The sequence below is a fragment of the Trachurus japonicus genome, chromosome 9, assembly GCF_045865225.1.
Source record: "Trachurus japonicus isolate A0001 chromosome 9, Traja_1.0".
NCBI lineage: Eukaryota > Metazoa > Chordata > Actinopteri > Carangiformes > Carangidae > Trachurus > Trachurus japonicus.
The window spans coordinates 30,488,996-30,500,406 of NC_140915.1; the positions used below are offsets into that span (position 1 = coordinate 30,488,996).

At 42.1% G+C, this 11,411-nt stretch overlaps 2 protein-coding genes across 4 annotated transcripts; one reads left to right on the forward strand and one right to left on the reverse strand.

Annotated features, from left to right (window-relative positions):
* The first annotated feature begins 2,453 nt into the window (after positions 1-2,453).
* fam151b (family with sequence similarity 151 member B) lies at positions 2,454-7,810 on the forward strand. Of its 3 annotated transcripts, none has more exons than XM_085787315.1 (6): positions 2,454-2,598; positions 3,967-4,091; positions 5,009-5,168; positions 5,242-5,459; positions 5,890-6,025; positions 7,060-7,810. In XM_085787315.1, exons 2-6 carry the CDS (start codon positions 3,971-3,973, stop codon positions 7,172-7,174), a joined length of 750 nt encoding a protein of 249 aa, XP_085643441.1. In that variant the 5' UTR covers positions 2,454-2,598; positions 3,967-3,970; the 3' UTR covers positions 7,175-7,810. The 3 variants fall into 3 exon arrangements, with proteins under 3 accessions (XP_085643441.1, XP_085643442.1, XP_085643440.1); XM_085787316.1 differs by having other exon boundaries at positions 2,485-2,715; XM_085787314.1 differs by having other exon boundaries at positions 2,492-2,512.
* A 988-nt stretch (positions 7,811-8,798) lies between these two features.
* On the reverse strand, positions 8,799-10,612 carry ankrd34bb (ankyrin repeat domain 34Bb). The gene is made up of 2 exons (XM_085787317.1): positions 10,410-10,612; positions 8,799-10,301 (listed from the first exon to the last, which is right to left on the reverse strand). The coding sequence occupies exons 1-2, from the start codon at positions 10,610-10,612 to the stop codon at positions 8,819-8,821; spliced, it is 1,686 nt and encodes a 561-aa protein (XP_085643443.1). The 3' UTR covers positions 8,799-8,818.
* Between the last annotated feature and the right edge of the window lie 799 nt (positions 10,613-11,411).

Here is an 11,411-nt window from a genome sequence, read left to right on the forward strand (position 1 = left end):
CCTCCACCAGTCTTAAGAAATTTGTCAATAGACCTGTCCACATACCTTCTTGTGGCAGGCTGTTCAGTTGGTATGATAGCTCTTTCACCTGTGACATAGACGGTGTCATCAAGTAATTTAAATGGCTTTGTATTCAATCTTCCAAAAATGATAACCTGCTTTTCTTTTGACGGATACAATATGATGTAAAAGTCTTCAAATTACCTGTCCTGACCAGAGCTCAGGTTAGTGATGTGTAAAATAGCATTAAGTGTTAAAGCAGAAGTAAGCGGAATGTTTGTGTTAATATAAGTCTTAAAGGTGTACAGAAAAGAAAATTGAATTTGAGCCCACTCTGGGTCATAACATTAGTGTAATAACTCATCTATCAGACGATGTAGGCCAAACTTTGAGCAAAATTCTATTTTTGAGTAAATCTGGGATGAAAGTGTGTTATTTTTTCCCGCATTGGATAATGCAGGCGCACGGATTATACGTCAGCCTGCACACGATTCACCTGCAGCCACTGATATTGGATCCGTAATCCGTCATTCAAACGTCTGAGACACGCACACACACGGAGCTCGGTCTCGCCCCAAGCTTTGAATATCCCGCCCGCTCGATAACGACCAATCAAATTCGTTTTCCTTACTCGGGTAAACTCGTGTTGCAGCTCGTGACAACTCGGCGCGACAAACAGGACAAACGGCCATTTCTATACACCTTTAAATTGTTATATCTTCCGACAGCAATCACTAGTGTTTGGTCTGAAACACGGGTCTGTCAGTCACTCTGCTCTGCTGTAAGCCGAGGAGAAAACTTTCCTTGTATCCGACAACCTTTATCCAATAAGGAGAGAGAACGGCATAAAGGGGCGGTCCTCTCTGTGTGTGCAGCCAAGGGATGCGCGTGAATGTGGTGACGTAGGGACGAGGGCGGGGACTGCTAACTCCATCGGCTGACAGGAAGTTAGCCAAAACCACCAGATCGCTTACTTCTGCTTTAAGGACACCGTTAGACGCAGTCCTTCTGTGTTGGAATCCACTCGGCTGCCCAGATGATATATTCGAGTTTGGAGAAATTTGAATTTTGGGCCCAAAACGCCATTTTTCCACAATCCCCCAGGGTTAGACATTTTTCCCATTCGCTGGAGGAGTTTTTGATCGATTTCTCCAAAACCACTGGCCCGATTTCAACCAAACCTTCTCTGTTGGACTCCACTCGGACTCCCAGCTGATATTTGAGTTTGGAGGAATTTGAAATTTGGGCCCAAAAAGCCATTTTTCGACACCCGCGGGGGTTAGACATTTTTAGCATTCGCTGGAGGTGTCTTTTGCCATTTTCTCCAAAACCACTGGCCCGATTTCAACCAAACCTTCTGCGCAGCGTAGGACTCCACTCAGCCCCCCCAGATGATATATTCGAGTTTGGAGAAATTTGAATTTTGGTCAAAAAAACCTTTTTCGACACCCCCGGGGGTTAGAAATTTTTAGCATTCGCTGGAAAGTTTGAAAATCTCCTGTGGATTTTTTGGTAATTTTCTCCAAAACCACTGGCCCGATTTCAACCAAACCTGCGTTGGACTCCCCTCAGCTCCCAGATGATATATCCAAGTTCGGAGAAATTCCCTATGAAATACCCCTGGGGGATAGACATTTTGAAAATGGCCTGTGTGGTTTTTGGTCATTTTCTCCAAAACCACTGGCCCGATTTCCACCAAACCTTTTGCGTTGGACTCCAGGTGGCCCCGATGATATATATTTGAATTTTAGGCCCAAAATGCCACTTATCGACACCCCAGGGGATTAGAAATTTTTAGTATTTGCTGGAGGGGTGTTTCGCCATTTTCTCCAAAACACTGGCTCGATTTCAAAACCTTCTGCGTTGGACTCCACTCAGACCCCCAGATGATTCGAGTTTGGAGAAATTTGAATTTTGGTCCAAAATGCCAATTTTCAACACCCCCGGGGGCTAGAAGATTTGAAAATCGCCTGTGTGGTTTTTGGTCCTTCGGGTTTTGGCCTGATTTCAACCAAACTTCTGCGGAGATGCAAATGCAGAAGTTTGGTTGAAATCGGGCTAGTGATTTTGGAGAAAATGACCAAAAACCACACAGGCAATTTTCAAAATTTCTAACCCCCGGCTGGTGTCGAATTTTTTTTTTTTTAATACCAAAAATCACATTTCTTCAAATTTCTCCAAACTCGGATCATCTGGGGGTCCGAGGGGAGTCCAACGCAGAAGATTGATTTCGACCATAAAATGATGGGTTATTTTTCAGAGACCCTTTTCTGGGTTATAGAGCTAATACTTTTTGGAACACATGAATGTGTGCTCCAGCCGGCTGCCTCTAGTCAAAGATATTCTTGCTCTAGTCAAGTCAACCGTCTTTGCTCTAGTCTCCTAAAAAGGCGTGGCCTTGCAGAAACCCACGTGACATGTATACAGGAAGCTGACTCGTCATGGGGGGGGTCTTGGTTTATAAACCGTCTTTGGGCTCACGTACAGTCTATGGTCCCTCGTCACGGAAAAGGTGCAGTAAACAGCCTGAATATGACTTGAGGTGACGTTCACTGCGTTCGTAGTAACATCATCAACAGTTCTTCAACCTGCAGAAACGTGAGCACGTAGAAGGAGATACTTGAATCTGCTCCGTCTGTCCACGCCATAGTCACAGCAGCCAACTGAGCTCAGAAGCTAACAGCTGACTGTCACAAACGGGCTACACAGAAAGCTGTATGTTGTTGTCTAACTGTTTTGCTCAGTTTGTCTTGTTCATAGCTATGTACCGGTATCTTAGTATAGCCCCGTAGTTTTAAGCCCCTGTAACAGAACAGCACAGTGCTTTCTCCAAGAGTACTCTGAGTTATTCGAAGACAAGAATAGTGTGTTTGTTATGCGAGGTTAGAAAAAAAATCTTATACCTACTGCTGTACTTGATCCTTCCTACAGTATTTATAAAGCAGAACTAAGTACTTTACTACGTACTTTTGGTTATCCATAATCCAGATCCATGCTAGACAAAAAATATTATGCGTCTGACTTTGAAGTGGAATAACATTTTCTTCCATATAGGCGCTTCATGATTCGTGTACTGTTGGACTTCCCAAACTTCTACTTCCACAAAAGACATGGAATATTTTTACTGTTAATTTTTTTGAAGTATCCTAAGTAAATGATATCGAAATGAAGGATAGGTAACTGAAGTGAAATTAATGTCTTTGAGAAGTAGATCACCTTATTTTTGGAATAAGCGCTTCATAAACTACTGTAAGATACTGTTGATGTGTAGTTTTGAGTAGTCTGCTGTCAGTGTCCCTCACCAAGATTAACCATTATAATAACTGCTCTTTTTGCACATTTTAATACTTTTAAATATATTTTTATACATATTTATTTATTTTATATTTAATACGCTTGATAGGGTAGCTGCTGGACAAGAGATTGCTGCTAAACAAAGTTTTGTTGTATCATGTGCAATGACAATATAGCTTCTTCTACTAAGTACTGTGTAGTTTTGAGTAGCCGGGCATCAGTGTCCCTCACCAAGATGAGTAGTTTATGGACCTTATATTTTTGTACCTATCTGTAGCACATGACATTGTTTTGTGGGGACACATGCAGGGTCTTTACACTCTCAGGAGCCAATAGAGCATGTCAGTGATGTTCACTTTTTCTGCTCTTATTGAGAAGTTTATGTGTAATTAACATTAATGAGGGGGAGATTTCTTCCACTGTTAAATGTTCGACAGCATGATAAAGGCAACTAGTTATTTTATTAATGAGATGTGTACAGTTTATGACATACCTAAAAGGACGAAATGCCAAAAATATATAAATTGTGTAGAGTATTTTACAACTACACTGTAGGATACTCATTGCATCAGCTTGCTAACATTACTTAACTCATCTTTACTCTTGAAGCCTACATAAACCCAAACTCATATAAAAAGTGGGAACTAATTAATGTTAACGGTTTGTCCTCAGGGGGATGGGTGACGAGACACTGGCGTATTTCCTGAATCTGAACCAGATCCAGAGGAGACATGCTGCCGAGGTAAAATGGTCTCATGCCGTAAACAGCAGGAGCAGGCTCTCACAGGCTCTGGCAGGTGAACAACAACTTCTGTTCCATATAAAGGCAGCGGGGTGTTGCTGATCAGTAGTGATGCTGTGTGAAATGTAGAGGCTTTGTAATGTGTAATGAGCTAAGCATATTAGAGATACAATGTCCTTCCTCAGTCTTACACAGATAACAATGATCTATGTCCTGAACAACTTTTTTCTAAGTCACAATTAGATATCGGACAGGAATGCATTTAGTTTTGACTAAGCTGCAGATATTTCTATTATTTTGACAGGAAGTAGGTGCAAGACAACATTTTCTAAGTAAATGTGTCACATCAGAAGGTGGGAAAAGGGAACCTTTGTGGCTTGACTACCTGTTAAACCACTGCTTCCGCTACTAGTTTTTTTAAATGATGAGTGATTGCAGAGTTTGGAATAGTTCATTTTCTCCGTTTCTGGAGTCACCCTTTTCTCATTGTATTGCTGGTGACAGGGCCCAAATCTACTTTATACTGGTTTTGTAGCGGTTATACTGTATGTGTTCCCGTGGCCTTTCTCTGACGTCTGGAGGTGAAAAAAGTCTGTTCGCTCCCTTAATTGATAGTATAGAGATAGTGTGCCCTCCCGGTACTTATACTCCCCCTCGGCCGAAAAAGGTGAGCTCCGCCCGCAGAGATATTTCCAGAACAGCAACAGTAGCCCAAGTATTAAGTTATCAGCTGCAATAAGCAGCATGAACATTGATTTTCCTATATATGTTTTTATTTGACAGAGTTTCACACAGACTTTCTGATGGCTGTAGGAGTTTCTCCTTCTGCTACAGTAAAAAGGGAAAATATACAGACAAGATGATAGTCTCATAAACTGTTCCTGTACCGTACCGTGCTGAAGCAAAGTGGTACCGCTAATAGTATGTGAGAACTGTTCTTCACTTACCCTCTTTAACAAATTTTACCCTTAGATTCCTCACATATGCTGGAGGCTGATGTAATCATGAGAGGTCATGACCCCAAAGAGCCGGTCATGGCGCACCCCCCTGACACAGACAGTGACATCACACTGAAGGAGTGGCTGGAGGCAGTGAAAGCACATGACAAGGGAATCAAACTAGATTTTAAAAGGTGAGAGGCAGTTATAGTGTAAGTGATGTGTGATTGTGTATCATGATAACACCGTGGTTTACTCTTCACGCAGCTTAGAGGCAGTGTCTCCCTCTGTGGCTTTGCTGGAGGTGGTGCTGGCTGAGCTGAGCTGTCCTGTGTGGGTCAATGCAGATATTCTCTCCGGACCTGGCGGGCGGGCCACGCCTCTCGAGCCTCAGGGTTTTCTTTCTGCCGTCAAAAGTCTCCCCACTCACACCGTGCTGTCGCTTGGCTGGACTACAGGATGGATTGCTGGGACAGAGAACGCAGGTGTGGAATCTTCATTGTCCCTGACTGTTTACATTTTAGTATTGATAGAGGAAAAATGTCATGTTAAAGGAATATTTAAACATTTTGTCAAATTCGCCCATTGCCATAATCCCTATAGTTTGAGGTTTGTTACCTTTAATTGTCGGTGCAAGCTATTTTTTGATCAGCGGGGCAGAGATACAAGCTACTCAGCTAACCCTAAGGGGGCACCATACTAGTGTGTCTTAAATAGTTTTTATACAACAATTGAAATATTTGAGAATTCGAGGATGGTTTGGGTCTGCATATGGGTTTTGTTTGCAAAAAAAGAATACCATATCTAGAATTACCAGGCATGCTCTTGAAACCAGTAATACCTGGAGTAACTGACCTGTATTCAAGCTAAGAAGGCAGCCTGTGTGATGAAATGTATCATGTCAACTTTCTTCAGGTTACACCTGGGACATGGTGCATGTGATGGAGGAGATATGTAAAAACCTAAAAAATCCGGTCACCTTCCCAGTTCGTGCAGCTCTCCTGGCCCAGTCCTTCTCCCAGCTCAGTTGGCTGCTGCAGCAGTCAGACAGGTAATTATTAATGAGGGTGATCACTCACATCAGCATTTACTGCGTTTCTGTTTAGTTCCACTGTTAAACAATTGGACATAACACATCTTGGTATTATGCCATGCAAAGGAAAACTGTGGTCTGGTAAAGGTATAGCAGGGGATACACAACTGACTATTTGTATCAGGGGGGATAATAATTTTGACCCTGTAGTTTTTGGTTATTGTGAAATAATTCAATTTCTGTGTGCAGTAAATTAATGTGAGCAGTCAAAATAAAAATATGATGTTTGAAAATGCTGTGATAAAAAATATTTGCTCTGTTTAACAGCACTTGAGAAATACTTTTAAAAAAAAAGTTAAATTTTAATATGGGGGGCTAATAATTTCATCCTCAACTGTACATGATCATGGGTTCCCCTGCCCTATTCACTCCTCAAATTCTGTTTGAGCAGGCCACCATCAGGCAGACAAACGATATTTTATCAGACACAACTCATGCACTTTTCCCCAAATATGAAATTTTAAATTCAGGAAGGAGAAACAGGGTTTCTCAAACACTTCACAGTCCATCCCTGCCTATTAAATTCATTAATGAGCAGCTAGTGGGAGAGGAGCGGGATTCAAAGAGGCCCCTAATGCCAAGATGAACTGTGAATGAATGTATGAATATGTACCGTATGTGTGTTAGTATGACATTTATTGTTTTCTATACTCCTTATGCATATTGCACTTTAAGACATTCTTGGAGACAACTATGTTGATATTTATTGCATGTTTTTAGCACTTTAGGTGAAGCTTTTCTGTACTGTTTTGCAGCATGCCCTTTGTCTAAGACAAATGTCTCCCATGGGAGACCAATAAAATGACTTTGACTTATTTTGTTGATCTCCTTGCTCCTTGGTGTAAGACGACTTTCTTAATCCAACGCCTCCTTCTGTACTGAAGCTTCAGTTTTGTCCTTCACTGTCAAGTTACTTTGAATAAAAGTGTCTGTCTAAATAGAAAAAAGTTATGATCTTTGAGCTGTTCACTAAATATTTATGTTGTTTACAGGTACACTCTAACTGTGTGGACCGGCCAGAATGACACGGTCACACCGCTGGACTTTGTGCGCTACAAAGAAGAGATTGACATCAGCAGGATCTACTATGATCTCCCAGACATGTGAAGCAGAGAGTTCAGGTGTCAAGTTGTGTGGCTGTGGTTTGTTTCTTCTTCACAGGAGATCATCACTGCTTGGCAGGGGAAAGTCAGCAGTGTCTTTGTCTTTTGTGTAGAGTTGCATGTGAAATCTTAGGGCACATGTGAGAAACAAAAATATATTTTTGCAATACAAATTGGGAATATACTGCATCTCTGAGGAGCTACTCAAGGAGTTCCATGAGTTTATCAACACATTTACCATGAATTATGACAAAGACAAGATGAACTTCCTAGACATTCCTAGACGTAAGAGTACCGACAGAAATTCCATACTCCATGGCACTTCCTTCCATCCTGTGCCGTTGAAAAAGAGCCTGCCCCTTTCACAGTTCAGCCATATTTGGCGCATCTGCAGTTCCGAGGCTGACTTTCAAGCCCGACGACCTTGAGAAGCGTTTCCTCCATAGACAATACAAACGTGAGTGGATCACATGCACGCACCAAATTTGAAAATATATCACAGACTGAATGTCCTCAACACACCAGAGCTAATAAGGTGACCGGTTCACTAATTTAAGCAGATGTGTCACCATGTCTGATGAAGGGCAGATGCCCGAAACGTTACATGTTGTGTGACTATTAAATTCAGTCGGGAGCTATACTCCAGTGTGCGGACTCCTTTCTTTTCATCTTCTTTTCAACCAGGTTTATTGAAAATACAGCTTAATGAAGAACATTGAAAATTGGCAGCTCTGTAAACCATGAGAAAAGTAACAGAAGTTTTCAAGGATGCAGACTTTCTAACTGGCAGTTTACATAAAAGGTTTGTGTTGGAGGTGCTTACACTCTAAAAGAGAGTGGACTGAAAAAGAAACCTTAGTATTGCACCACCAATTTATTCCAACAGTTCAGAGCATGTTTCAAATCTAGTTAATGAATATATTATTTATACTTGTACCTATTGTAGAATATATATTGTCATATCTGTTGAGTTTTATTCACTGCACCGTCCTCCCTCTGATGCAAGGTCATTCTCAAAGATGAACGCTTCTGTAATGTTACATCTCAACTCTGCCTGGCTTTCAAAAGCACATGTAGGCCTATTCTTTCTGTATTTCGTGGACACATAAGTTATGGAGTTATAAAATGTTTTTTGTTTTTTGTTGGGGGTTTTTTTTTGGAGCTAACTTGAGTTTAACATTCATAACTCAGTATGTACATGAATTTGAAAATGTAAATGAACACACTCACTGTTTGTATGTCTTTATCACAGTGGCAGTGAGAGAATGAAACTCAGTAAGCTAACAACAGCAGACCAAAGTCACTCACAGTGTTGACTGGAAAGAGATCACTGACCGGGAGTCAGTGGACAGCAGGAATAAAATCAATTTTCCATGACAGGGTTTACCATCCCCTCTTATCATGTGACCAGAATTCCATATTTATGTCACATAATTAAAACATAATCATCTCAATAACCAATAAGCATTCAATTCACAGAGGAAGAAAATCTGATACTGAAAGATATGTAAACAGAAGGTCAAGTCATGTAGCTATTTTGAAAAAGTGCAGTACACATTCCTCACTGAAATATAAGTAAGCTGTTACTACAATATGTGACACTGGTACGTGCATATACAACTTCCCCAAAACATGCAAAAATAATATTCTAATGACCGAAGGTTTCCTCAAAGTTGCCGAGCTGTTTCATCTGCTCACTCTGCATTGAGTGGCGCCGCCATAACATTTTCTTGGCTTGTATGTTCTTTGGGAAAACAGGTGCACAAGGGACAAAAGGTTTTGACCCTGTAGGAACACCACTCAGCATCTTGCTACTTACACTTGAAGAGCTGGAGTTGACCCCAATGTCTGGTATGGGAGCATGGGGGTTCAGGGGAGGGAGGTATCCACGGCGGGTGTGGGCAATGTGATCCAGAAGTAGAGCCCCAGAGCCTCTCCGCTCCAGCCAGGCTGTGCCTCGGTTTAAGACAGTGCTCTCCAAGGACTCCCTGGATCCCGACAGAGTGGAAGACCTGACGTTGACGAGCTTATGCCTTTCTGTTCCCATTCCAGTTCCACCGCTGCTCTTGGAGCTATTGTTTCGGCTGCTGCCAAACTGTGGTAACTGAGAGTCAGAACTGTAGTGGTTAAATCCAATGTTCTGTCGATGGACCACATTTTGCAGACTAGAAACATTCAGTTGTGTAAGACAGTCAGAGGAATCTTCATCCACCGGGCTGGATTCATGGGGAAAAGGGAGACTAGATCGATGCAGGTTTGGGTGGGAAGCAAAATGCAGTGAACTTGCAGCACTGTCATATGACATCTTTCTACCAAAACTTCTTCTTCCAACTCCTCCCTTATTATTTCCTGACACATTCTCTGTTGATTTCAGAAACCCTGTTGTGTCTTGGATATCCATACCGTGGTTGCATAATACAGCAACAGGTCTGTGGCTGACATTGCTATTGAATCTTGAGGACAAATCGTCCTCAAGTGTAATTTCCACCGGCTCTTCTGTCAAAGAGGAGTCCTGGCTCTGCTGGAGCAGGAAGGAAGGACTTTTGGACCACTGCTCCGAGTGTGGTTTATGAAAATTGTGTTGTTTATCTATACCATTAGCATGTGAAGGACTACAATGTTTAATTGGAGAACCAGGTTGCGATGTGATTAGGCTGGACCCTGAGCCAAAACAGTGGGAATCCCTGAGGCCAAGAAAGGGGTTACCTGGTTGGGGAGAAGCACTTGCTGAGGAGCCTTGGGGAGGAGTTGATATCTGGAGTTCATATGCAGACGTGCAAGCTGTTGGAGTGTAATGCAAAAGCTCCTCAAGGTCAGAGGGTGGAGGGACATTGAGGTACTGTTTCGTAACCTGATGTCCGGATGGTAGTTTGTTGGTGGTGATGATGATAACTTCCTTACCCTTTGCTTTACAGGCTTCTAAGAGGACACGAAGGACATCCCTGTTTCCTGAATTGACTGCATAAATCAGTGCGGATAAGCCAGCATGATCCTCCAAAGTTGGATCAGCTCCACTGCTCAGAAGGAGTGACAGAATTTCAGCTCCAGCTTGTCCGAGGCATGCATGCATCAGAGCTGTTTTTCCTGTCTTGTCTTGGATGTTTGGGTCAGCCCCATTTTCCAGAAGATACCTGGGAGTTAAGATTGTATTTGTTACACCAGGAAAGTTGCAGCTAGTAATCCTCAACAAACACAGGCTTTCACAAATCAATAGCATTCATATGTCTGATGGAACGTACCGAATCATTTTGTGTTTGGGTACACTTTGTGAATCTGTATGGCGTGACTTGCAGGCCACCATAAGTGGTGTCTCGCCATGTTCATTACTCTCATTTATGTAGGCCCCTCCATCCAACAACAGCCGAGTGAGACGCAGACGACTCAGAGAGACAGCCTTTAGCAGAGAGTTGCCATCTGTTCGGACTTCTGTTGACTCATCCATTGTAAAGTCTTTCTTGTCTCTTATCCACCTTCTCTCTGATGAAAAATTGTCACTGGTTGGTCGAAAGGTGTACACAGCTGAGTGCCTGCAATAAAGGAAATAAAATATTGGTGGTCAGCTATTGGTAGCTTAGAGTTGTTGGTCCTCAAGTCACACAGAACTGAAGTTAAACTGCAGGTGCTTAGTTTCTCATTTCTCAGTCATTCAGATCTGTTCCCAGTCTTTTCTACATGCTGTTATCTGCACCCCGAGAGAAGAAGAATGATGGTTACTACTAATGATGGAAGTTCACATCAATAGGCCTTAAATGGCTCCATGTTTCTGTGGGCACTTGGTGCGTAACATAGCAAGTGCATTCAGCTTTTTTCTTTCACTTTCACACAAGCCCCTTTAAATAATGTTTCTGTGATTATGCACAAAATTAAGTTTAATGAGTGAGTCTTTGACCAACTCCAACAAGGTTGGATTGTTGAAAATAAATGCAGCCATTGTCAGACTTAGGTTTCAGAATTTGGGCTGTGCAATTACAGTAATAATGCATGGTGTTTTGGGATAAGCACTGTGGTTTGTTTCAGTAGTCAGGCATTGCTCTGGTTCAGAATACCTAATTGAGACCCGAGAGCTACAATTTCATCCTGAAGGGAACAATGGAAGAGGTTTACTGGATTTTGCAATTTTGCTCTCCTCCCAGATTCTGAACATCACCTCTCCTTTGTTTTAACCATCATAACCCATCCTACTGACCAGACCTGGCTTTAGGGAGTTGGTCAGCAGCCTTTCTACAGCTGTCTTCTACAAT